Below are 27,864 nucleotides of genomic sequence, written 5' to 3'. Positions count from 1 at the left end.
TCAAACTATAACTTTTTTTAATTTTGTGTCAACTTATCATTTCAACTTTATAAAATTTTACACTATTTATAACTGTTTTTTCATCAATTTTTTTATCGAAAACATATCATATGCAATGCACATGTGATATTTATATATGATGTGATATTTTTTCCATGTATGCACAACAAGTGATGTTTTTTCGATAAAAAAAATGATCATATATGACAAATTTTATAAAATTGAAATGGTAAGTTTGATAAAACAATAAAAAAAGTTTAAATACCAAAGTGTAAAAACGCGTATTATTAAAATAACAAAATATAATTTACCCTATGAATATTTATATTGAAAATGCTAATATTTTTAGATGTACGTATAGTTTTCTTTAACAAACATATGCATTCAAACTCTAAATCTTGGATTAGAAATTTTGAAATTCAAATCATTGAGGTGTCGGATAAGAATGTTTATACATTGTCATTTGGATGTAACTTATTTTATTATTGATGTCATCCATCTGTTACAATTGGTGTCTATAATATAAAGCCTTAATTTTATTGTTATTTTAATTTTTGGGTAAATTACAGTAACCTCTTCCGACATTTAAAATAATTATCAATATCTTTTATTGTTTAAAAAATTATAAATACCCCCTAATATTTGATGAAATTATATAATCCTTCGATGGAGGTATGAAATTGTCAATTTTACCCTTACTGTATCTTTTAATTTTTAAAAAAAAAATTAAAAACTTATAGAAAAATCAAACGGGATGGATGAAAAAATTTTAAAAATTATAAAATAATTATCCACTTAGTTCATAAAAAATATTTTTTAAAAAAAATATATAAAATTATAATTTTTAATTCATATATAATGACATTTTGGTCAGTTCATCATAAAAATGAACGAAAATATAACGGATTGAGTTAATTGTTAAACGGCAATTAAAATCAAAGGGTATTGTTAATTTGTCATCAAACAACAAAAGAGTATTCACAATTATATCAAACTCAAGGGAGATCGTTGTAATTTACCCTTAATTTTTTGAATCTGTTTGAACCACGCACTTAATTATACACACACTGCAACTACTCAATGATAAGCTATTTAATTATAAGATTGAAAAATTATATATTAGGTTCTTATAAAAGTGTTGGGATTGTTAAATTTATTTTTAAATTTAATCATATTACATATGTAATTGTCACTATTAACATTTTTATAAATTTCATAAATTCATTTTGGAATTAAATTACATTATAAATATAACAAATATACTATATAGTTATTAAATAGATAAGAAAGAAACAAAGCGATGAGCAAAGGATGGTGGATCGGGGGCTTACCCACATGGCTATGGATAGGTAAGCATGTGAGAAGTTGATATGTATGAGCTAATAAACCCAACATCCAAACACATCTTTTAAATCTATGATTGTGAAATATAACATTAAGAATTTTTAAATTTTATTTTCTCCAAGCCACAAAGAATTTTAAATCTATTATCTGAAATTTGGACAGGAAAAAGGTTGATCTAAAATAATGCATAATTTTGAGCTAAATATTTAAAATTCAAAACATCGATCCTTCAAATTTTAAGCAGTAACTTCATGAACAAAATTTCTTATGATATACAATACTCTTTTTTCCTTTTTTACTATTATAAGCCTCTATAACTAGGAAGTTTAACTATAACCTAATCTGTAAATTGAATGAATGAATTATCTCTCGAGAATTTTAAATCGGATTCATATCATGAATAATTAACAATATCTGATCTATCAAATAAATTTGTTATTGAGACTTGAATAATATAACATATATAGGAAGTTCTTTTATCCATACCGAATGAAAGAACTCCGAACCCATAAAAATTCCTTTATTTATCATCCTTTTGCTTGTTTTTTTCTTACCTTGCATCTTCCTAGGACAATCATCTAATGAAGGATCATCATATTGTTTTTCCGTTTCGATTAATCACATTGTTACAAAGCTAAACAAACAATAAAAGTGAAATGGAAAAATAGGAAAGAAAAAAAGAAATAAAGACTCCTTCTTGCTTTGAGAATGAAAGTATGCCCCCCAACACCCTTTACTAGTTCATAGAAAGGGAAATTTGTAATGGCTGTATTAACGGTTATGAGAGACAGTTACAATAGTAGTCAATTGCAAAAAATATATTTGGACCTATTTTTGGAACGCCAAATTAAATTAAATTTAATTATTATTGGAACGATATTTGTAACACATATATGTATGGTTATATTATGTACAAAATATATTTTTGCTAATATATTAAAGAATATTATTATAAATTAACACAAATTACATAAAATTACACAAATTAATGAAAAAAATTTCAAAAATTACACATATTTTCTTAAATTAACAGAAATTACATTAAATTACACATATTCATAAATTAACACAAATTACAAAAAATTACACAAACTACACATATTTTCAAAAATTACATAAAATTAAATCCCAAAATTTTCTAATATTCAAAAGATTACATAAAAACTAAAATAAATTTCAGAAAATACATATATATATTTTCAAAAATTACTGAAAACATTACAGAAATATTTTCAGAAAAAATTCAAAATTTTCAGAAAAATAACTTTATAAAATTTTCAGAAATTCTTTTAGAAATTACACATATTTACTTAAATGAACACAAATTACATAAAATAACACAACTTACACATATTCATAAATTAACACAAATTACAAAAAATTACACAAACTACACATATTTTCAAAAATTACATAAAATTAAATCCCAAATTTTTCTAATATTCAAAAGATTACAGAAAAACTAAAATAAATTTCAGAAAATACATATATATATATTTTCAAAAATTACTGAAAACATTACAGAAATATTTTCAGAAAAAATTCAAAATTTTCAGAAAAATAACTTTATAAAATAAATTCTTTTAGAAATTACACATATTTACTTAAATGAACACAAATTACATAAAATAACACAACTTACACATATTCATAAAATTTACACAAATTGCACATATTCATAAAATTACACAAATTACATAAAAATTATACAAATTATACATATTTTCAGAAATTACATAAAATTAAATCCAATAAAGAAACTCAACAAATTATATCATCTTCATCATCAAAATATTATAAAAACAGTTTTTATCATCAAAATATTGTAAAAATAACTTACACTAAACAACATTCATATTAACAATTAACAACAAATAACAATTAACCCAACTAGTTTCTCCAGCAAAATATTGTAAATTTTGGAGCGGCCATTGTCGCATATTTTTTAACTTTTTGGCTGTTTTAAATATTAATTTTTATCTTTTTCAAAAAATAAAATTTATTCATCAAGTATTATATTTAAATATTTCTCAGAGTATTAGATAATTGGAACTGCTATTGGAACGGCTTGTGTGGACCTAACAAGTGTATTACATTTTGTAACGGCTTTATATTCAATTAGTGGTACGAAAATTCTTTTTTTTTTCAGTGGTCATTCCAAAATCTTTGTTACAGTAAAGATTTTGTACCGGTGTTTGTAACGGCCAATGTGAATTATATATTTAGAAAGGTGTTTGGAACGGTGAGCTTTCACCAAAAAAAAAAAGTCGTTCCAAATTTTAGTAACAATTCCAAAAGTCGTTCTAAAATGTAACGATCAAATTTTTTAAACGAATTTACGAATACAACTGTTTATGAATAGTGTTTGTAATTATTTTGTCATTCCAAACATATAAAATTTTTCTGATAAAAGAACATGACATCATCAATTGTTTTGGGAAAATTATTTTAATAATACAAGAAAAAAAATTACAAAAGTGGTGTGTGGTTTTTAGAATGTTGAAGAAATAGGCAGCACCGCGATTAAAAATCACCGGTGCCACCATTTTTTATAATAATAAAAAAAAAAAAAATCATGGCACCGCAATGTTAGATCATGGTGCAAGTTTACAAATAAAAAAAAAATTAATCCTTGGCACCACGATCTTAGTAGTATCGGTCTAAAGCAGCCTGCACTTTGCAGGCTACTTTTATGAGTAGCAGCGGTGCTCCAGACAATAATTTTAAGTACAACATTTATTTTTGTACTGAAGCACCACGATTTTTTATCATGGTTTTTTTGCTTATAAAATCCGAATTTCATTCTCACATTCTCATTGAATTTGTGTTTCAGCAATAACACTCAAGCCATCTCTACCTTGTGCCCCTAATAAACGCATTCTTCTCCAATTTCTTTACTTTCTTATTTGTGTTATTGTTATAACAAGCTGAAGATTTACGATTAAAAATGCTTATAATAAGTTGTTTGTTAAATTTTTAAATTATTTGTTCATTTGAATATTCTTATTATAATATTATTGAGTATTGAAACTTTGATGTGTATTTTGATGTGGAGATACGGCGGAGTAAAATATTATAGATATTGTTATATATTTTGGAGGTTAACAGATTAATTCAAATGATTTTGTAAGTTATGATCGTCTTTCGATCGGATTTATGTAAATTTATCGTAGTACTACATTTGTTGAGTTAGAATTAATTTTGTATGGAATATTTTGATTTGATATGAATGATTTAAGTTGCATATATTTTTTAAATACATAATATTTAATTTTGGACAAAGGAGGGAGACAGTGTTGGCAATTAAGAAGGACCAGGATATGCAGTTTTTTTTAACCTATTGATATTTTTGTCGAAACAGATAAAGTTCTTCAAAATACTGTATCAGATGACCCGACTGTTGTTGAGTGGGGAACGTATATGTTTATGGTAACCCAATATTTGTGGAGTTTGCTAGTAGTAACTCAAGAAATTGGGAGGTTTGGGATTAATGAAGATTATGCAAGTCCATCTGCATATGCAAGTCCATCTGATTATGCAGGTCCATTATCATATGCAGTTCCATCAGATTGTGCATGTCCATCTTTATATATAGGTCCATCTAGATACAATCCCAGCCTGAAGCTGATAGAATCTTAAACAATGAGTAAATGGACTCAGAATCATATGAGGTTGAAGTAGAGAGCTAGATTGATAATAATCATGATGATGATGGTGATGTAAGCATACCAATTAAATAATATAATAATATTGCGTATTACAGATAATGTGTATGTAATAATTTTGTCCCTGTATCATTACACAACACTAGTAATATCCCCCAATGCCACAACGTGGACATCGTCTGTTTTGTCGGGGGGATTATCCTCTTTTTAATCCACGGGCGTGTTCAAATCGGCGCCTTCAAATGGCACTAGTGATATCCTATAATGTCTTTGGACTTTCGGAGTAATAGTATGTGCATAGTCGTCCGTGACAAACGGCATGTATGAAGTGTTACCAGATGGATTTGTCGGATTATAAACATTTGATGGAGCATCAGGAGTGTAAAAATTTGATGAACAACCTCTGCGTAAACATTTGATAGACCAGCCTCTGTGTAAACATTTGATGGACCGACTTCTTCACTGGCATGAGCTGTTTTGGCCGGATTGACCCTAACACTTGGATATCGTGCACTGAAAAAGTTCATAAGTTCACGTCCAATTGCACGGATTCGTTCCGATTTTTCCTCAATGACTGGTTACATATTCAGAATTGTCACAATCTAGCACAAGTTTCTCCATTCTGTTATACTGGTAAAAAATATTGTATTCAATTAAACATTGTGTGTTCCTAAAATTATTGACTAAAAAAAATACATACAAAGTACTTACCACATATTCTTTTTTTTTTTGGGGGGGGGGGGGGGGGGGGTGGGGGAAAAGAAATTTTTATAAATAAAAGGAGGTATAATACAACAGTGCTCGTATGGTATGTTATCCCTTGACAGACCAAGGGATACACCATAATCTATAAAGTGCACTAGAATTAACAGAGCTAGGAAGATTTTTGCTAAGAATCTGTAGTCTGACGTCCTCTATGATTAAGCTAGCTAACGTAGCCGGCGACCTCGAAGTGTGCTCGAACTGTCTCATATTGCGTTCCCTCCAAATGTGGTAAACGCATGCCCCAAGTAGCGCATGGTATGCCAGTTACCACATATTCCCAATCACGTGTGTCAGTGGGTCGATATCCGAGGGTGTTCGTTGGCACTATATTATGAAATTTTTGAATCCGAATTATTTAGTGATACTAGTTTATATAGTCAGCAACGGTATTACGACCGCCAACAATAACAGGTCCAACCACCATTAATTGCACATCGTTCTATTGTGCAATATAGTTCGAGTGAAATGCTCCCCAATCAACCCCATGACGTCCCCGCCTATCGATTGTAGCCTGCAAATGCAAGTTGCTTTGATCAAGAATTTTTTTTTTAATTTTGGACTAAAAAGATTGCGATTTTGTCCAATTTTTTTTAATTATCACACTCAGCACCACGATCTTATACTGCAATGCCGTGGAATTTATTTTTATTTTTTTTATAAAAATGGCAACACCGCTTTCTATTTTTCTACGATTTTCAAACCACACCATTATTGTAATTCTTTTCCTTGTATTATTAAAATAATTCTCTTAATTATTTTTCATTCTAAAGTTGTTACAAAGACCGTTACAAAAAAATACGTTATAAACCCAATTATTTTTGTAGTGATTTATTAGACATATGTATAAAGTGCTGGATAAGACATATATATACAACAGCAATTCATAATAGAATATTGATAGTGCAAATGAATATATATAGACCTTCTCTTTTCCTGCGCAGAACCCTTTTCCACTCCTCATCTCGGAGCTCCGAAACCATGGATCTTATTCCCTTGAGAAAAACCCGCTTTCTTCTTCAGAAAAACACCAAGAGAATCATTACGACACTAACAATCACATCGCTGATCCTACTCGCGTGCACCCGCCTAAATAATCATCCGGTTCAAAACCCTCCTCCTCCATACAACAACCACCCCCCACCGTTGATTTCCCCTTCGCCGCCCCACACGCCGGTGGAGGATATTAAAATGAGCGAGGATGAGGAGGAAAAATGCGACATCTTCACAGGGGAATGGGTGCCGAACCCGGATGCTCCGTATTACACGAACAGGACGTGTTGGGCTATCCATGAGCACCAGAACTGCATGAAGTACGGTAGGCCGGATACGGGGTTCATGAAGTGGAGGTGGAAGCCCGACGGGTGCGAGTTGCGGGTATTCAACCCGTTTCAGTTCTTGGATATAGTCCGGGATAAGTCCTTGGCCTTTGTCGGGGATTCGGTGGGGAGGAACCAGATGCAGTCCATGATTTGCCTCTTATCCAGGGTAACTTGCAAACACACACACACACACACTCATATGCATATACGAATATATATATATATATATATATTAGAAAATAGTAATTAAATAATTACATAAATATTTCAATAAATTGAATACTGATTCGTATTAAAAAAGAAATTCGATAATTATATTTCCATGAGATTTGATATATGTTTGACTAAAATATTAATCTTCATGCCAGCAAGTTTCTAGATATTTAAAATAAGTCCAAATAGATTGGGGCAATTTGTAAATTTTATAAATTTAAAGGAGGATTTGAATAATTTTAAGAAGGGAGAAAGAATATATGTAGTTCTGAGTTATAATTACATTAAAGCCAAAATTCGTAGTAATTAATTAATTAATCTCATACATTAAATTTATAAAATGATGGTTTAGCTAAGATAGGCAGATGTATGTAAGCCGTCTGCAACCAATCACATGGGCAACAGTAAAGGAAAATTATAGTCGTAAAACCCAGTAGAATAACATTAATTGCATAATAAACATAATTGTATTGTTTAATTACATCATAATTAATACAAATTTCACAAAAATATATTTGGACAAGAATGTCCTAGAAAACACCATTAATCCTGCATAGTATGAAATATAACTTTTTCTATGGCATGAGTTATTTCTTTTTCAATAATACGCAATTCATAGAATTTTTAATATACATTTAAATTCAAATACTAATGTAATATATTATTAATCTGAATTATGAGTATGTTGATACAGAATAATGTTTTTCTAAAAAAATAGAATATGATATTTAGATTAAAATAAGTAGTAATCAGATGAAAATGACAAGGGTGGGTGGGAGGGAGGGAATCCAATCTTGGAAACTCGTGATGTAGATCTAGAAATGATGGAGATTTGTTGTGTTGTGTGGTAAGCTAAATGTTAAACCACCCCCACCCCCACCGTCGGACCGCATATGCACTCTCTTTAGTTTATGATTATCCCAATTAAGTTTGGTGTTTTGTGGTGCAATGCACACTGCGTCATACCCCCTGCTGCTGACCCTAATTCAATTCAATATATGTCTGAAAACGACATGCATGCCTCCTCCCCTGACAGGCTGACACCAATCTTACAGATTCTTTTTTGTCTTCTCCATTATATATACCCCATTTATATATACATAATGTATGTTATGTATAGTAGTACATTCATAATGCAATATATATTATGTGTGTGTTTGTAATAAATAGTATTACATGGGATTCTAATTTTGAATGGTTTAGCAAAAGCGGAACATGGCAGGCATGTGGTTGCGCGTGCCTTAATTTGTCTGCAAATTGCTGCTCTTATATATTACGTACCTATTAATATTATTAATCAAATTATTTACTGAAATATTTATTTTTAGATAATCACTTAAACCTATTTTTACCTTGGGTTTTTTTATGTGTATTTAATGAAATTACATTGCATTAAATGTGTCATTGGTGAATTCTCCCTCTCGTGCTGTTTATTTTTCATGTCGTTGGTGTTTTTTAATGCAATAGTGTAATACTTTTTAAAATAGAGAATAATTACATTCTTCTCTTTTTAGAAATTTGATATAATTATACGTAAATTTTTTGTGATTTAAAAAATTATATGTAATATCTTTAGGGTTAGTTTTTGTCTAACAAATAGATCCATTCGTCAATCAAAACCCACTGAATTTGCTGGTATTAGCAAAAAAAATAGAATGAAAATTGATATTTACCCTCGATTGAATTATTGCTGATTTATTGCAGGTCAAACAAACTTTTTTGTCTAAATTATTCTTGTAACCGGAAAAATATACTTACTCACATGCATCAACGTGTGAAGATGTATGAGGGTAATTTGATCATAAAAAGATTTATTTGACCTAATATAAATTAGTAGTAAGTCCATCGGAGGTAAACATAGATTTTTATTTTTTATTTTTTATTAATATCAGCAAATTTAAAAAAATTTGACAAATAAAATGACTCATTTGTTATACGAAAGCAAATTTAAGGAGTATTATGTAATTTTTTAATCCACAAAAGTGTTTAAATGTATTCACACCAAATTTCAGAATAGAAAAATATAATTATTTCTTAAAATAATTATTAAAAAAATTAATACACTTTAAAATGATTTATAAGTTTTTTGAATTATGTATTAATTTTATGACAAAGTATTAAGTGCCATAAATTCGCAGAACAAAAATTTAATTCATGAAATTCCAAAATTTGTTAAATTTTATTCCACGTATACATACATTTTCAAGTGGGAATGAGTTTTTTTCTTTTTTCTTTTTTAATTAAATGTTATATCGTTGCACTTTCAGGTGGAATACCCAATCGACGTCTCCCCGACGACCGACGAACATTTCAAACGCTGGAAATACGTAAATTACAACTTTACCCTCGCCTACTTCTGGAGCCCATTCCTGGTCCGATCCAACGAGCGAGACTCCGACGGCCCGACCCACACCGGCCTCTTCAACCTCTACCTCGACGAGTACGACGACTCATGGACCACCCAAATCGACGAATTCGACTATGTCATCATCAACGCCGGCCACTGGCTCACCCGCACCGCCGTCTACTATGAGAACGGCCGTGTACGGCTACCGCCGCGTGTTCCGGACGGCGTTTAAAGCCATCAACGAACGGGAGAATTTCAAGGGCGTGGTCTTTCTCCGGACCTTCGCGCCATCGCACTTCGAGAATGGGCCGTGGAACGCCGGCGGGAATTGCGTGAGGCAGAAGCCGTTCTGGAGCAACGAGACGATCTTGGAGGGTCAGAATCTGGATATGTACATGACCCAATTGGAGGAATTTAGGGCTGCGGAGAAGGAAGGGAAGAAGAGGTTGAGATTGCTGGATACGACCCAAGCAATGCTGTTGAGGCCCGACGGGCACCCGAGTAGATACGGACACTGGCCCAATGAGAATGTGACTTTGTATAATGACTGCGTGCATTGGTGCTTGCCGGGCCCGATTGATTCTTGGGCGGATCTTTTGCTCCACACGATGAAGATGGAGGCCCGGAGATGGCACGAGGAACGACAGAAACTGCAGTAAATTGGTGAAGTCTCTTTATTACTATTTCTTTTGATATCTATTCTTTTGGAGTTGTGTCTGAGAGATTATAGTGCAGTTGCATTTTTTCATTGTTGGAAATGATGTTTTTATTACATCTCCCTAATTGGGGAAGGAGACAGAGTAGGTAACTTTATTGATACTATGATGTACTTATTTTGTTTATTGTGAGTTTTGGTTGATAGACTATTTTCTTGTTTAATGTATGATTGCCCATCACCTCAGATACAACTACTTTGAGTCAAGATTAGAAGAAAAGTGGAAGAGGAGGGGAACACTATTACAATTTACAAGCTCAATTTTTATGAAATACGTAAGGTTGTAATAAATTTTATTCATAAATTCTTTTGAAAGGAGTATAAAATATGAGTCCAATATTCTATTTTATTTGAAAATTTGATATTTTATCCCATTTAATCCACACTCCTTCATGCAGAGTGGATCCCTACTCCCCCACATAAATTGCATCATCTGAATATCAATAGAGTTTGCGTTTGTTTACTGGAACATGTTAATCTTGATTAGATTGATAGTTCAATCTAATCAGTCATTTACATTGCGACACTTTAACTTTTGATAAAATAGGTTGTCCTGCATATTTGTACCATATTTACTATACGTGATAGGATAAAGACCTTAATATTAATTTGTAATTAGATTGACAATTAAATAAGAAATGACTATTTTAATATATAATTCATTTAGTAAATGCCTTTTTCCTAGGACAAGTTAAAATACCTTGTTTACTAGGTTAGGACAAGTCTCATAATTATTTTGTCTAATCACACTTGTGCCCAAAGAAAAGACAAAAAATCAAATTGTGATGTCATCCCAACACATTTAATTATTCTACCTTCCCTTTCCAACACACTGCTTTGTAGGTGCATTCTTTGCACACAACATACTGCTTTGTAATTGGGTAATTTTAAAGCTCAAAAAGGGGAATTGGTAAACACAACTTGAGGACAATAACGAAAGGCATGTCCAATCCTAAATTAAAGCCAGAACCGGGCTAGCCCAACATATCACCGGCTAAATGCTAGTAAATAAGCCACTAAATGTAATTGATTCCTAGTAAACATGGCCTATCCCAGGGCTGGAATTAGACTATCCTTCATTTATCCAAATAATGAGCCTTGCTTGAAATCACATAAAAACAACTCATGTCTGAATGTTGCAGCAACCAAGCAAGCCACAATGATTTCAAGTGGGCAAATTAAGAATAATTTCTTTTACAATTTGTGTATTTTGCATTAATCACTTATGTAAATATTTGTGGCCCATGACCAATTATTTGGAAAGCTCAATGCACTCGCTGGAGGGCTCTTTTGATCACTAAGCCCACAACCCGGTCCAACCCATGCCCATAACCCAACCCGGTTAGATCTTAACCCCCATTTCTTCTCCTCACTTGGCAGCAATCGTTTTCTTCCTCTTTCTTTGTCATCCGCATCCTTGGTTTCTCCTCCTCCTTTGAATCTTTAATGGAGGTTTCCCAAGGGTGTTGGGAATCTTCTCCACTGCCTTCCTCACCTCTCTCTCGTCCCTTCTACCGGTATAAATTACCTCATCTTCTTTTGTGGAAAAAGAACAGAAAAAATACTAGAGCAAATCATTTGTGTTCTTGAATATCTTTGTGGAAATCTTTGTTGTTGGCTTTGTGCCTAAGTTCTTAGTGAACGAGTGGTGTTACTCTTAGTGAGAAAGGAGCAACCATGAGTGCGTAGGTTGCCGGCCTTCCTGTGGCCGTGCGACCACCTCGGATCTTTGGCTCCCTGAGTCGATATTCTTTAACCGCTTTTCTTATTATTTTTGTAATTATTATTGTTGTATCTTTGAGGAGTTTTATATTCCAAATCTGTAATAGTTGAATAAATTATTTCAAAGCTTCCGCTAAAGGATAAATACCCAACAATTTAAAATTATCATATGAAATAAACAATGTATTGGTTCAATACTCTTTCTTATCCCAGTTTTTTTTATCACACTAAAGTAAGTATCATAGGCATATTAATCACTTCAAGTTACTTCTTAAAAAAAATCACTTCAAGTTAGGATTTTTTCTTGTAAGTACATTTAAATTTTGTTATGAGAATTTATTAAAGAATATATCATTGTTACCAATACTGAATTTTCAAAGGACGAGTTCTTCAATTATTTTGCCAAATTTTATTGTTTATGCTTCATCATTAAAATTCAATGTGATACCGGGACAGCACACATGATAACAATGATATTAATATTATTAAGCGATAACTATACTCTCCTTTTCTAAAGTTTAGTGTAATCACACGTAGATCCCTTGAAGTTAAAAAAACTATATTTAGCATTTATGGAGTTTGCTTTCGTTTGACAAATAAGTCTGTCCGTTAGTCAAAATTCACCGAAATTGCTGATATTAACAAAAAAATCAGAAAAAAATCTATATTAACTCCTGATTGACTTATTACTAACTTATTGCAGGTCGAATAAATCTTTTTATGATTAAATTATCTACATATATCTTCGCGCGTTAGTGCATGTGATGAGATATATCTTTGTCATTATAAGAGTAGTTTAGTTCGAGAAAAATTATTAAACCAGCAATAAGTCGATAATCAGTCAATTGAGTATAAATACAATATTCATTCAGCTCTTTTGTTAATATCGGCAAATTTAGTGAATTTTAATTAACGAAAGAACTTATTTGTTAGATGGAAGCAAATCTCAAAGGGTTTAGATGTAATTTTCTAAACAATAGAAAATTTATGTGTAATTACAACAAACTTCTAGAAAAGTGTAATTATCACTATTATTAATAATAATTTCAAGGGATTGTAATAACACAAGATCATTACGCGTGCCATTTAACTTGAGTAACGGTCACTCTGAAAAATATTCCAACCAAGAATTAGACAAAACCCACAATGGATCTCTTATAAAAGCAGAAAAACAAATTTCAAGAAAGTGTCAATGATTGTGTAGTAAAACACAAAAAGCCAAAAACCTACGCCAAAGCCAAGTGAACATGCCCACCGTTTGACTTTGCTTCTTCATAAACCTTTCTCCCATCGATCGCCATGATTAGTATAATCCCACATTAACCTTCCCATTAATAGATTTTAACATCAGATTACTCTTCAGAAATACGGTAGATTTCTTAAATAATTTTCTTTGACTGAAACAGCTAGGTTCTTAGCAGTCATGCGTTTGCTCAGAGCATGTTGTCTGACAAATTTTCTTAATATTTCTCTCTCCATTTCGGTTTCTGACGAAGTATTAGGGACTGTCAGAAAGTCGCACCCACGTTTAATTCTACATTTCTTCGGTGTTCTGTTCATATGCTGCACCATATCTTCAGGGGAAGAAGTTTCCTTGGGGATTTTTCTTTTTCGGGAATTTCAAGATTTCGACCTGTTCTTGAAAGGTGAGACTTTCTGTCAATTTTTTAGCACTGTGGTTTCGTTGTCTCTTTTTCCTGTTGCTGATGATTCAATAACACTGCATTTGGCTTCAAAGTTTTGGGTTTGTTCTTGATTGCGGATTCTTGGCTCTATAGATATCTGTCTTGAATTTGTTGGGAATGCTGATTTTTAGATTGTTCTTTTTGAACTCCATTTCTTGAATTCTTGATCTGGGATTGTTTGCATTTGATTTTTTTTTTTTTTGTCTCAATTTGATTGTTTGTTTGTATGGAGGGATTTGTATGGTTTTAATCTTTTGGGTTTCTGGATAACTTTTTGCTGAAGGTGTTCTCTTGATATTCTTGAAAAGTAAAGGTTGGAAATTGAGTAGATTGAGCTGCATTTTAATGGAGATGTTGCGGTCTTGAATTTGGGAACAGCATTCTTGATAAAGGGAACTGTTTTTTGGGGAAGATGGCTTCAAAGTCACCTTCTCCCAATTCTTCTCCTAATGCAGTCCCACCAGCTTCTTCTGCAAATTCTACCTCTCCTTCGGGATCCAATCCTAATAAGGCAACTGATGCAGTACCTCCTTCATCTAGTTCCTCCAGTCCGCCTCCTGTTGCTTCTGCCCCTCCACCATCACCACCACCGCCATTGTTGAATTTACCACTTCCACTGCCTTCTTCACCACCTCCATTGCCCCCACCATCTCCTCCAGTGTCGCCACCACCATCTCCTCCAGTGTCGCCACCGCCATCTCCTCCACTATCGCCACCGCCATCCCCTCCCACCACCCCTCCTCCGTCTACCAATTCACCTCCTCCACCAACATTGTCTCCTCCCCCACCTTCAGGGGCTTCTCCACCTAAAGAATCACCTGCTCCTCCTGCAGCACCACCACCCTCCCCTCCAGCCATTCCGCCCTCTCCTCCACCTCCAGCAACAAACTCTTCGCCTCCTACTGCTACTCCTCCACCTCCACCCGTCGTACATCCACCAAAGCATTCTCCTCCACCACCTCCATTGCTACCGCCCCCATTGCCACCCCCTCCAACTGGTAGCCAACCTAGCAGTCCTCCTCCAGCTTACACTGCATATCCTCCTCCTTCCGTTCCTTCATCATCCTCGCCACCTCCTATATCTCCTTCCCCTCCCCTGAATAATTCGTCGTTCAATGGAAACACGCCAGCACCACCTCTTCCCTCTTTCCCGACGGAGAAACCTACTGCAAGATCAACTGAATCTGGTCCAAATATAACTGCAAATGCATCAAGGAATTCTGATGGTCTAAGAGCTGGAGGTGCTGCTGCAGTAGGCAGCATTGTGGGATTCTTGGCGTTGACACTTGTGGTTCTGGCTGTGTGGTTTACCCATAGAAGAAAGAAAACAAAGAATGGGTTTAGTCTCAATTATGCAGTGCCCTCCCCTTTTGCATCCTCTCAAAATTCAGGTACTAGTTCACTATGTTTCCCTTCTGATAATATTTTATTGTTAGTGATGGGTAGTATTTTCTTCCATCCACTGTCTGGAGAAATTATGCATCTATAACTTTCAATGTTGAGATCAAAGCTTACCAAGTCAGTGAGAGCTAACTACATATTACATTGCTCCATGTTATTCACGTATTCCACTTTTAACCGTTCAATGTATTAAGCAAAGGCGTCCATAGACTCATCCATGAATCTATGTTCTTTTCATTTCTCGTGCACCTGCAACTGTCAAATGCAGCATAATACATCCAAAAGATGCGGGGTATCTCATAAAGCAACTATTATGATTGACTCTTTTTAAAATGAGTGTAATAATAAACTCTTTTGCACTCTTCTGTTATTTCCAGATTCGTCATTCCTAAGACCCCAGAATTCAGCTCATCTAGCTGGAAGTGCTTCACCAAACAATTTCATGTACTCACCGGATGGTGGTATAGGCACTTCAAGGTCATGGTTCACATATGAAGAGCTTTCTGGGGCTACAAATGGATTTTCAGCAAATAATCTTCTTGGTGAAGGTGGATTTGGTTGTGTTTACAAGGGAGTTCTGGGCGACGGAAGACAAGTTGCTGTTAAACAGTTGAAGGCTGGTGGTGGACAAGGAGAGCGTGAATTCAGAGCAGAAGTTGAGATCATCAGCAGAATACACCATAGGCATTTGGTATCACTTGTGGGTTACTGCATCTCTGAGAACCAAAGATTGCTTGTTTATGATTATGTGCCAAACAACACCCTGCACTACCACCTCCATGGTAAGACTAAATATAGTTGCTTCTTTGCAAATTACTGCATTCACTAGAATGGAATACTGTCATTTGATCTTTGATATTGCAATAGACAAAGGAGAAAGTTGATCAACTGTTCCTGCCTGAAATATGTGTTCAAATTATGTATTACGCTAAACAATATGATCACGGCCTTAGTTCTTGAGTTAATGGCATGTGCAGGTAAAGGCAAGCCTGTAATGGATTGGGCTAATCGAGTTAAAGTTGCAGCTGGTGCAGCACGTGGCCTATCATATCTTCATGAAGACTGTAAGCTCTAGCCATCATTTTTGGAATTCTAATGATTGTCTTTTAATCTGTGGTTTCAAACTCTCTGCTTGGAAATCCTAAAGTTTGATTTATACATTGCTGTACGAATATACACTAGAATAACCACAAAAGCATATTTTATAATGTGTTATAAGCCCTTATAAGTGAGAGTCTTTTAGAAGCCAATGATTATACAAACAACATACTCAACAACTGTTCCCGACTCAAAGGGTTGATTGTCCCAACAATCTGTTGCAGGTTCTTATCATGCCATTTTCTGGTGACTCTTATGAGAATCTCTTAAAATTTTCGGTCATGTGTTTATTAGGTCAACCCCGTATCATTCACAGAGATATCAAATCAACAAACATTCTCTTGGATAACAACTTTGAAGCGCGGGTATGCTGATCTTTCGACACTATGCAGATAAAATTTTCTGATATGCCCTAAATTTGCTTATAGTAACTTAACATCTCAAGCCACTCATATAGCATGGTTTATCCAGCCAACATAATTCTGTCATTCGCCCATTAACTGTTTTAGTGCTGCTTCTCCACAGGTTGCAGATTTTGGCCTTGCAAAGCTAGCCTTGGAATTGGATTTACATACCCACGTGTCAACCCGTGTAATGGGAACCTTCGGGTAGGTCACCACTTCATTGTGAAAGCCACATTGGAGATATTGTGATATGGTTTGCTCTAGATTGGACTAAGTTAATCACACGAAATAGGAATATTGCACTACAGGGCATATTTTTGCATTGCTTAATGTCTAGTGGTCCAATTTGTTGAATGCTTGTTATGATGAAGAAGGTGATGGATTGCAGGTACTTGGCTCCAGAGTATGCATCAACTGGTAAACTAACGGAGAAATCAGATGTTTTTTCATTTGGTGTTGTGCTTTTGGAGCTTATTACTGGTCGTAAGCCTGTCGACTCATCTCAACCCTTGGGTGACGAAAGCCTGGTTGAATGGGTAAGCTCTGTCAGCCTTGTTGATTATTTTCTGATTTAACTTTCCTTAAACCTCAACATCCACCAAAATCCTACAACCAACACATGAGTGGAACACCTATGAAGTTCAAACTTCATGAATTTGAGAGTTCTTATAATTTGTTGATTTTTCCTGAACGAGGTTGCTTTCACATCACAGCTGATATTTATCTCTGGGATCTCTAGATACGTCAAAAATCAGTGAACTTAATTGGACATAAAGTTCAATTTATGTCGTATGCATATCATCGCATTAATCATATTAAAACTGTTCATGCATCGTGCAGGCCAGACCATTGCTCGCTCAAGCACTAGAGACAGAAGTTTTCAGAGATCTGGTGGATCCTCGACTGGAAAACAATTTCGTGGAAAGTGAAATGTTCCGTATGATTGAAGCCGCTGCAGCTTGTGTCCGCCATTTAGCTTCCAAGAGGCCAAAGATGAGTCAGGTAACTAAGTTTCACTCTTAATGCAATGATGTTATGCATCTGACCTTTCAGATTCTTGATTTGTTTCTGTTCTGTGCTTTTGTCGTTTCCAGATAGTGAGAGCTTTAGACTCTATGGAGGAGTCAGCAGATTTGAACAACGGAATGAAACCTGGCCAAAGCGGGATTTTCGATTCAAGGGAACACTCTGCTCAAATCAGAATGTTTCAGAGGATGGCATTCGGAAGTCAAGAATACAACTCAAATTTCTTCAGTCATTCTCAGAGCAGCTGGAGCAGTTGATGGATTCAGCTGTAAGTTCGAACATGTTGGTGCATCACTGGGTATTCTTATATGCAACGGATGTGAGATATCAGAAAATGAGATATATGCGACATGATTCATGCTGAAAAGTGGGATAAGTGTAGTGGCCTATATTATGTTGATATGACATGATTCATACTGTTCGATATTTTTATAGTCAAGGTGCGTACAAGGGTTTCCTGTATCATTGGGACGCTGCAACTAGGACGACCTTCACAAGCCTTGGGCCAGCACGTACTGATTCCGACTGCCTACACATGCCTTTGAGCAAAATTCCTATTCAATTTTTGGATGTAAATTTTGCGGTTAGAGCTAACCACAAGTTTATTGAATTGTCATGATTCTTTGTATCAGATCCTTCATGTTTTGAATCGACTTTGTAGCAACATGTGTATGCAAAGGTTTTGTTTCTGGAGTGCTGCAATGTCAATATAGTTCTGACGAGATGCAGATGATTGAGTTATGGTCTTATTTTTTATTGTTCGTTTTTACTTTGAAATCTTCTTGAACTAGTAACCTGCTAAACACAAGATTCGACCCATCAAAATTTTGGTTATTTTTTCTGAACTGTACACTAATCATACGATAGTGTATTGCATTTTTCATATAATTGGCTCAAGTTTAATCGAGTCGGGTTCGAATTAAAATTTTTCGTAATATTTAAATGTGGATTGTACTTGCCATATGTATTACTTAATCGAGTTTGCTCATATTCCAGTTAAAATTTAAAAATTAATACTTGAGATCTACAACTTGATCCATTTATAATTTTAAAATAAAATTAAAGGATAATTATATGTCTGAATCAATGTTCAAATGGGTAATGCTATATTGAGTCTCTTAAGTCTTCATTTAAAACTATTTTAGTTTCTCAAATTCATTTATTGACTTTAGTATTTCTAAATTTTAATTTTGATCACAGTTTGGTTCCTCTGACGATTTTTCGACAAAAATACGGCCCGAATTTGTTCTTTTGGAAGGTAAAATGGTTAATTTAACTTTTATTTTTATCAAGTTTGCAAAAAAACCAAATTAGTCCTTTTTTTATATATAAAGAAACCATTTTTTATATATTTTTATATGGTATGATGTGATTATCTTCTATGAACAATGAAAACTTTAAACTCTTGTGAACATAATATTAATATATTGCTTAATTTAAAATAAAATAGGCTTTTTTTTCATTTTAAAAAGTGATGAAAATATCAAAATTATAAATAAATTTATAAAACTTATATAATTATAAATATAATAAAAAAATCTAATTTAGTTCTTTAATCATTGGAGTTAAAGATATGTCTAATAAAATTAAATTTTAACAATGTTATTAAATATTGACAGCTACGATTTTGAAGAAAAAAAATGGTGAAATGTACTTTTAATTAGATTATTTTGTGGATTTTAAATATACATAAAATTCATTTTAAGATACTTTTATAGATCTTTTTCTATAAAATGAGATTATATATTTAGAAAACCTTTTAAAATGAATTTTATATAGATGAAATCCACTAATGAATCTAGTTAGAAAGTATAATCTATCAACTTTTTGAGTTAAACATTATATAATTATTATGTTCACAAGAGTTTACAGTTTTCATTATTGACATAAGACAATTACAACATATATATATCAACATAAAAAAATATAAAAAGTTATTCTTTTTTTTTTGTGTGTGTAAAAATGAATTAATTCGATAATTTTATGAATTTAAGGGATTAAAGTGATAAAATCAAACTTATTGACCCTTTTACCCTCCAAAGAGTCAAAATCGGGTCACAGTTTCGTCCAAAAATGATCAAAGGAACAAATTCAGACAAAAATTAAAATTTGAGGATGTTAAAGTCAAGAAATGAACTTGGGGGATTAAAGTGGTTTTAAACAAAATTTAAGAGACCAAATAAAATATTTACTTTATAGGAATCAATCTAAAAGTCAAAAAGTAAAAATTGTATATAATGCTGTTAACACTTTTTTTTAGTATAGAAAATATAAATAATTTGTAAATTTTTTTTTTTTTTTTTTTTTTTTTTCAGAGTTGTATAAATGATGTTAATGTTTGAAGCAAGTTTGAAATGCTTTCAAGTTTAACTCAAATTTGTTGTCATTCCTAAATTTTATCTCACTGGGAATACAAAAGCCATGATTTTAAGTCAAACTAGAGAAGTGTTAAAATTAGGAGTGGCAATGAGTCGAGTTCGATCATTTTTGTCGAGTCCGAGCTCAAGCTCAAGTTGATTTGTTTTTGTTTATTATTATTATTATCATTATTATTATTATTATATTAAATTATGAGAATCACCAATTTTTTTACATAAATTTATAATTAATAAAATAGAGTGTATAATACTTACTATATTATTATTATTAGATTCAATAATGGGAATCACCAATTTTTTACATAAATTTATAAGTAATAAAACAAATTGTATAATGTGTACTATATTATAAATACACTAAAATATAGTATGAAATTTTAATTTATTATTATAAATATAAACTACTGATTAGTTTAGTAGTAATACAATTAGTAAAATGAACAAAAAAAAAATTATATTGAACAATTTAAAATTATAAAAAAGTATCAATTACGGAAATAATGCAATTGAAATACATAAAAATATTTTATAGTTGAGCTTAATATATGTTCACAATCTCAAGTAAATTTATATATTTTATAAATATTAGTATTATGTAAATATCATCTTACCTTGTTGAACAACATGGGTTAATCGGACCATCAAAATTCAGATCAGACCGTTAGATATGATCAAAATTACAGAAAAATATATTTGATAAAGTTTTAGACTTATTGAATATACGGATGTCAAGATTTCGTACTTGAAACATAAGAATAATTATTCAAGTTGGTGTATCGTACAATCAGGCCATGTGATTTTAAATCAAACCGTTTGATATGATCTAATAGACACGGTCTTGAATATATTTAAATTTGGTGCGAATCGAGTGCCCAAATTTTAAGATATCGTAATTGTTGATTAAACTTTTTGATCTCATTATATATATATAATAAAATAATAATTAAAATAATTAAAAATTGTTCAACTATCACTATTATTTTCATTATCATTATTTTTGGATTAATTCATAGGAATCACTAAATTTTGATATAAATTTATAAATAATAAAATAGATTGCATAATGCATAGTATGCATCATAAAACTCAAAAATAGATAAAAAATCATAAGTGAATTACTTTTCAATTTAAAAAAAGTATAATATAATACAAATATATATATTAAAAGATAACATAAAGTTTATATATGTTATATTAAATAATCATTTTAATTACAAAAAATATTATAATTTACTAAGTTGTTGATTAAATTTATTTTTGTAGAAAGATTAAAAGTACCATAATTTATTATTATTCGAAATAAAATATATAATATTAATTAATAATTATAATATATGGTCAATTTTAATTATAAAATTGATCAAATATTAAATATAAAATTAAATATATAAAAATTAAAAATAAAAAAATATATAAAAAATAAAAAAAAGTAGAAAAAACTCACAAGCGAAACAATTGAGCTCTAGCTCGCTCGATCATGAGTCGGCTCGACTCATGTGGCACCCTGGTTAAAACATGAGAGTCATTTCCTCGATAATATATTATTAATTAAACGAAAAAAAAAAGAAGAAAAGAAAGCAAATTATGCTAAAGTGAGGAAACAAGAAAGACGAGTGAGAATCTTCTTCAGATTTCAATTTTCTTCCTCATCGAAGTGAAGAGTGTGAAGCGTAGACTCCGAGAGGAAACTCTGTTATCCATTTTCTCTTTCAAGAATCGATTGCAAAGTGTTTACGGATAGATAAGAGATGAGTGGCGGAGGAGGAGAGGATCCGCAGAAGTTGAAGCGGATTGCGGCGGCGGCCTATGATTACGACAACGACCCGCGGTGGGCGGATTACTGGTCGAATGTGCTAATTCCGCCGCACATGGCGTCTCGCAGCGACGTCGTCAAACACTTCAAGCAAAAGTTCTACCAACGTTACATCGTATGACAATCTGGCTTTGCTTTGCGTTACTTTCTATTTCTAGTTAATTGTATGTGATATGTATTTTGCTGTTATTTTTAAATGGTCCGAATTCAGAGGGACTTGTTTACTTTTTATTTAGGAGTAAATTATTGGGCTTTTCGGTTCTTGCCAGTTTTAGTTTTTTGGCTATGAAGGTTTTAGTTTCCAATTACATCCACTAAGGTTTATGTTGCTTGCTTGCTTTGTTATTTTAAAAGGTAAATATAGTCCATAAGGTACTTGCACAGCTATATGCCAAATTTATTTTGTATGCTTTTTTATTGTTTGATATGTTATGAACTTAACATCTGATTCAGAAATATCAGGATATAGGGTTTTGTTTCCTATTGTATTCTTTATGAGGCTCTGATCTAAATGCCTTCTTAAATCCTGACGATTCTAATACACCACAGTCTTCATTAGTTTTGGTTGATTGCAAGAAAATGCTACATTTGTTTGTGTGCAATTTCTTTACTCGTTGGTGGAGTAGGGACATAAATGATGCTAGAAGTTGCTGGTCTTGTGTGAAGACTTAAATGACAAATTGGTTCTCCTTGAGATATCACAATTTTTTGCTAAATTTTATGTGTTTTCTCCTATTCAGGATCCTGATCTAATTGTTGAGCCGATGTCTAGTACCAGCTCATCTCAATCAGCAAGAACATCAGCGCCACCACCACAGTCATCATCGTCATCTGCTACTTCTAACAGTAATACTCGCCAAGCGAGTTCAGGTCTAAAGTCATGGCTTTCAGTAGATGAGAGTGAATGTTTCTTTTAATTTGGCATTGAGATTAGGCAGCTTCATGCTTTATTTAGAAGCTAGTTATTCTTTGACTTTGAACATATGGATATTAATCTTGTAGGGTCCTCCAGAAGAACATCAGGGTCATCTACAAGTCCACCTCCTAATTCTACGCCACTGCGTTGGGATCAACAAACAATTCAATTTTCTGTCAATGCTTGGGTATGTTAAATTCATTGGATAATAAACCAATTAAAACTGCTTTTAGGCTGAAGATTTTGTTCATAACTATGGTGGTACTATTTAGACTAGTTGTAGGATGAACATTTGATGTTTATTATATCCTTTTCTGGCAGGTCTTTGTTGTGTCAGTTCTTGCAATTTTTCCACTCGTGCCACAGAACCTTGCAAATCGGGCATTTCGGCTTTCCTTCTTGGGGACTGCATGTTCTTCTTTGTACTCTTTGTATTCACTCTATGGGGTAATACTCTATTTTATTACAAAATTTCTTCCTGTGAGCCACTTTTTCTCTACTTGTTGATACAACTCTCTGTTGTCTGCAGAAACCTAGAGCATGGAATTTGCAGGCTTTTCAAGTGTGGTTCCAGTCGGTGGTAGTTGCCAAAGATTTTGTCTGCTCAATTTACTGCCTTACTTTCGTCAGTTCGCATCTATGCCTCAAATGTCAGTCTGACTCTAGAACTTAACGATTAATTTCTCAGTTTTATGTTGCTGAAGTGGGTGCTTCTCTTCAATGCAAATAAGTTGTCTACTTAATTCTTGCAGTTGCTTTAATTCCCATAATGTGCCGGGCCCTAGAGCATGTCGCAAAGTTCCTGAGGCGCAACTTTAGCAGATCCACCTTGTATAGGTAAGAAATCCTGTGATTGCCCTTGCAAATGCTTCAAATTTTTCCTTTGCTATAAATTCCGGTGGCTGTGCCGTTTAACATGAACCTTGAATGAGAAGATGCCAGCTATCCTAGTCATTGTCCCTTTCCTGGATTTCTCGTAATTATAGTCCAGCAAATCTTTTAGCAGGGTGCCACATCTCTCTCATGCATATCCTAGTTGAAACAGAAATATGATTTTAGTTTGGTGATCTGTGAGGTTTTTTAATCAGTCAGATATATGCTTGCGCTGAGTGGGATAGGACTTAGAGAACTGTATTATTTGTTATCATTATTGGGTGTGGTTGTATGCATGGGAGAAAGAGTACCTATAGAATTCATCATGAGCATGAAATTGCGGATATAATCATTGTTGTTATTCCAGAAACTAAGGTGCATTTTGTATTCTAATTGTTGTGTTAACATGATGCGGATGAGGGAGTTTCTAGCTATGAAATTTGTCGACTTAGTAGCTTCCATACTTGCATGAAGATGATACTCTTTTGATGCATGGTACAATGTTCCTTTGACATGTTTGTGACTTGTTTGGTGGACTTTTACAGGAAATACTTGGAAGAGGCTTGTGTTTGGGTAGAGTCGAACACAACCACCCTTAGCATTCTCTCCTCACAAGCTGAGATTGGACTTGGATTCCTTCTGATTATTTCTCTGTTCTCGTCAGTAGCTCTGCTTTTTCCCTTTTGTGATACCCTTTGCTACAATTTGTATTTATACTGTTAACTTTTTATCTGGAAATGATAAAAAATTACATCACGTGCTAAGATGTCTTCATTTCAATTTTTATATGCAGGTCTCAGCGCAACATTATACAAACATTTATGTACTGGCAGGTACTAGTCATATTTATATGGAACTTGAATATGATATTTTCCTTGAATGTGATGATATTTTTTGTGGCTACAGAACTTGTATTTAGTTCTTGTCAACTGAAGTGAGTAATTGGTGATTGCAAGAAGTTATGGTCTTGATTTTGCATTCTTTACGTCTTATCTATATGTTCTCCAATAGCGATGGTAGGAACAGTCAATCAGCTTGACCTTCAGGTTCAAGTTTTAACAAATAGCTTGGTATTATTTGGTACAATTGTCACAGCTTTCAATATGATCATCTTTAAGGAGGCTTGCTGTAGATTGTGTGGGTGCCTTTAGTGAAGCTTTGGCCTAGAAACTCTGTGATGGCTGCGATGGTCCAACCACAGTAATGGCTGCTTTTTAGGTTTTGTATTATTTTGGAGCATCTTCTATGCTACTTTTGTTAACTTGATTAAAATGCATCAACTTTTTCACAACTAAAAGTTCATACATTTGTATTTCTTTTTTTATATATTCGTTTTATTTTGCAGCTTCTGAAGCTTATGTACAATGCTCCTGCTACTGCTAGTTACCACCAAAGTGCATGGGCTAGGATCGGGCAGACTGTAAATCCACTAATCCAGCGCCATGCTCCATTTCTCAAAACTCCAATTTCTGCCATTCAGAGATGGTGGTTAAGGTGAAAGTCTTGAGAGAAGACGAAAAAGGGCTCACAGAAGTGGGAAAAAGGTGAATGCCATTGCTTCCTTCCGAGACTTGTAATGCTGATTGGGGAAAACAAGACAGGTCGATAATTTTAATTTCAGTTCAAGTGCTCATCTGACTACATCTATCTGATTGGTCACTTCCAACTAATAATCACTTAATCTAACTTTCGAGCTCCAATATGTACTATCACTTCAGTTAATTTTAAGTTATATTTTGCAATCTGCAAGTTTAGAGAAACATATTGTTCATTAATTTGGCAGTTGCAGATTGTTGCATGTGACTTGCTATGTGAGCCGCCGTTTGTTTTGCAAGAACAGTTTTGTATCATTTGGGGCTGCGGCGTGATAGCCCCTTGAACTTCTTACGCGAAGTTGTTGTCTTGGTTTATAACTATTTCGGCTTAAAAATGTCATACATTGAGGTTTCTATTGAGGAAGCTCTCACTTTCTTAACAGGGTCTTGTGACATTCGCTTGTTTTTTTTCTGAGAGGGTCTTGTGACATTCTATGAATGCCTTCTTTGTGTTTTTTGAGTCCCACTTGAATGTGTGTGAACCATTTAAGTGTAAACTTCACCAGAAGAGGCAGATAGCCATGGATGATTGGTTGGATGTTTTTTTCAATTTTTTTGACAAAAAATATTGGATTGACAGGCAATTACAATTCAAATATAACTTATCTACGGAGGTATTTATAATTTCGTCAATAAAAGAGGAGAAACTAAATTATTCATGTTAACAAGATCACTGAACAAAATCTCGCGCTCAATGAGACTTGACATCGATTTGCATGATACACCAAATTGACGAAATATTTATTTTGGTAGAAAGCGATTTTTGTTAAAGAGATGATAAAAATGATACACCAAATTGACGAAATATTTATTTTGGTAGAAAGCGATTTTTGTTAAAGAGATGATAAAAATAGCGAAAGAACCATTTTTAGAAAGAAAAAATAACAATAATAAAGAAAAATAACCAATTTAAAATAATTAATATCCCACGAAATAAAAAAGGACAATAATGCCAAGAACCATAACCTCAAAAAATCTTACAAAACTCAGATTCAATTATTCAAATAAGTGTACGGTAATGTTTATAATTTACTTACGGTTTTGAAAAGTTATAAAAATATGATGAAAACTCTATATTTTTTAAAATTTAATAATTAATCAAAATCAAAATATTTTTCTGTCTTTCAAAAAAAAAAGTAAAGTTATATTTTTATTATATTTTATTCTTAAACTATTTTAATTTGAAATACATTAATTTATGTGTTTTCAATGATGAGGAAAAAGAACATGTGTTCGAAAAAAAAGGTGATGATTTCCATCGTATATTTTACTTGTCTTGATTTCGCTCTTGCCAAACAATCCCCGTGCTCGACGGGATTCCCACCTCGGAAGTCAACAAGTCGGCTACGCCTTAAAGCTGAGCCAATTTTCTCTGCCAGCCGGCTCTTCCGTGTCACTCCATTACTCCATTTTTGGCGCAGATCTGAATACAAATGCCAAAACCCTTATTTCACTCTTCATCGCGTCAAAATTCTTCTTAATTGAGCTGACAAGTTGCATCACTTCTCTAGAATCTTCTAATGGCGGTGCCGGTTGTACGGTTCCCGATCTTCCTGGTGGTGAGAATCATCGGTATTGCAGTTGCCGCATTGGTATTGATATGGAATGTGCACTACAGAGGCGGGTTGGCTCTCGTGTCCGAGAACAAAAGTCTCATCTTTAACGTAAATTCCCTTTCTTTCCTCTTCTTTTTTTTTTTTCTATTTTTTTTAATTCCTAAGGGGATGATGGATGAACGATTAGAATGGAAGAAGAATGTTGTTTTTTTGTTAATAAATTGACTTCTGAATGGGAATTTCAGGTTCATCCTGTGTTGATGGTGATTGGCCTTGTGCTTCTGAATGGCGAAGGTATGAGCAGCATGTATGCCACAAATGAGCTCTAATTGTCCTGTGATCATATCTATGTGTTTCAGACTTGTAAATTCACAATTAGAGTATTTACTTGCTGTTCCTCCCATCTCTTTCAGCATAATAAAAATAAAAAGAGAAGAGCCTGTTGACAGACATCTCATTGATATTTGTTTGGTTTACATTTGTAATTTTGTTTGTGATCTGATGCCACCAGACTCACCACCGTGTTGGATTCATCTAAAATTTGTTCTGTTCGTTTGCCAGAATGTGATGAATGCACAAATTGCCTACGTGCACTTGAGAAACTAATGACATGATTCATTGAACTCTATTACAGCAATCGTAAGTTGCTGATAGAGTCAAGATAGCTTGTATGTATACATAATCTGTTCTAACCCGTAAAGCAATGGTTTATGGTGAGGCATGTAGAGATTGAATCCATGTGGGAAATGTGGCTTGTGTTTAAGTTTGATCGAGATGAGATCCAGTTATACATGTTCTGAATTTGGCGCTCTTTTAAAGTAATGTTGACTCTGTACTCAACAATAACACTTTGCCTGTGGGATATGAAGTTCGTTGATATTATTAGGCATGTGTTATTCTCATGATAAGTATCATTTATCCTCAATTACCTGGAACTTTTTAGAAGTATGTTTTGAACACGCCACATAGATTTTTGCAGCCATGCTAGCATACAAGACTGTGTCAGGAACGAAGAATTTTAAGAAGTTG

General features: G+C 33.2%; 2 protein-coding genes and 1 pseudogene across 5 annotated transcripts; all 3 read left to right on the top strand.

Annotated features, from left to right (window-relative positions):
* Positions 6,642 to 10,512, top strand: LOC105167497 (annotated as a pseudogene).
* LOC105167496 (proline-rich receptor-like protein kinase PERK8) lies at positions 13,296 to 18,441 on the top strand. Of its 2 annotated transcripts, none has more exons than XM_011087254.2 (9): positions 13,296 to 13,736; positions 14,089 to 15,166; positions 15,554 to 15,958; positions 16,154 to 16,240; positions 16,569 to 16,639; positions 16,800 to 16,882; positions 17,067 to 17,214; positions 17,519 to 17,680; positions 17,773 to 18,441. In XM_011087254.2, the coding sequence occupies exons 2-9, from the start codon at positions 14,188 to 14,190 to the stop codon at positions 17,959 to 17,961; spliced, it is 2,124 nt and encodes a 707-aa protein (XP_011085556.1). In that variant the 5' UTR covers positions 13,296 to 13,736; positions 14,089 to 14,187; the 3' UTR covers positions 17,962 to 18,441. The 2 variants fall into 2 exon arrangements, with proteins under 2 accessions (XP_011085556.1, XP_011085555.1); XM_011087253.2 differs by having other exon boundaries at positions 14,059 to 15,166.
* On the top strand, positions 21,635 to 25,659 carry LOC105167495 (transmembrane protein 33 homolog). Of its 3 annotated transcripts, none has more exons than XR_002287728.1 (10): positions 21,635 to 22,010; positions 22,636 to 22,765; positions 22,898 to 22,998; positions 23,133 to 23,258; positions 23,341 to 23,461; positions 23,564 to 23,648; positions 24,230 to 24,343; positions 24,478 to 24,517; positions 24,780 to 24,884; positions 25,030 to 25,170. XR_002287728.1 is itself a non-coding variant. In XM_011087252.2 (9 exons), the coding sequence occupies exons 1-9, from the start codon at positions 21,831 to 21,833 to the stop codon at positions 25,180 to 25,182; spliced, it is 1,050 nt and encodes a 349-aa protein (XP_011085554.1). In that variant the 5' UTR covers positions 21,635 to 21,830; the 3' UTR covers positions 25,183 to 25,659. The 3 variants fall into 3 exon arrangements, 1 of the variants encoding a protein (XP_011085554.1); XR_848260.2 differs by having other exon boundaries at positions 24,780 to 24,902; positions 25,030 to 25,169; XM_011087252.2 differs by lacking the exon at positions 24,780 to 24,884 and having other exon boundaries at positions 25,030 to 25,659.

The sequence above is a fragment of the Sesamum indicum genome, linkage group LG8 (genome assembly GCF_000512975.1).
Source record: "Sesamum indicum cultivar Zhongzhi No. 13 linkage group LG8, S_indicum_v1.0, whole genome shotgun sequence".
NCBI classification, from domain to species: Eukaryota; Viridiplantae; Streptophyta; class Magnoliopsida; order Lamiales; family Pedaliaceae; genus Sesamum; species Sesamum indicum.
The sequence above is the reverse complement of the archived record's forward strand: the minus strand, read 5'-3'. Positions and strand labels throughout refer to the sequence as shown.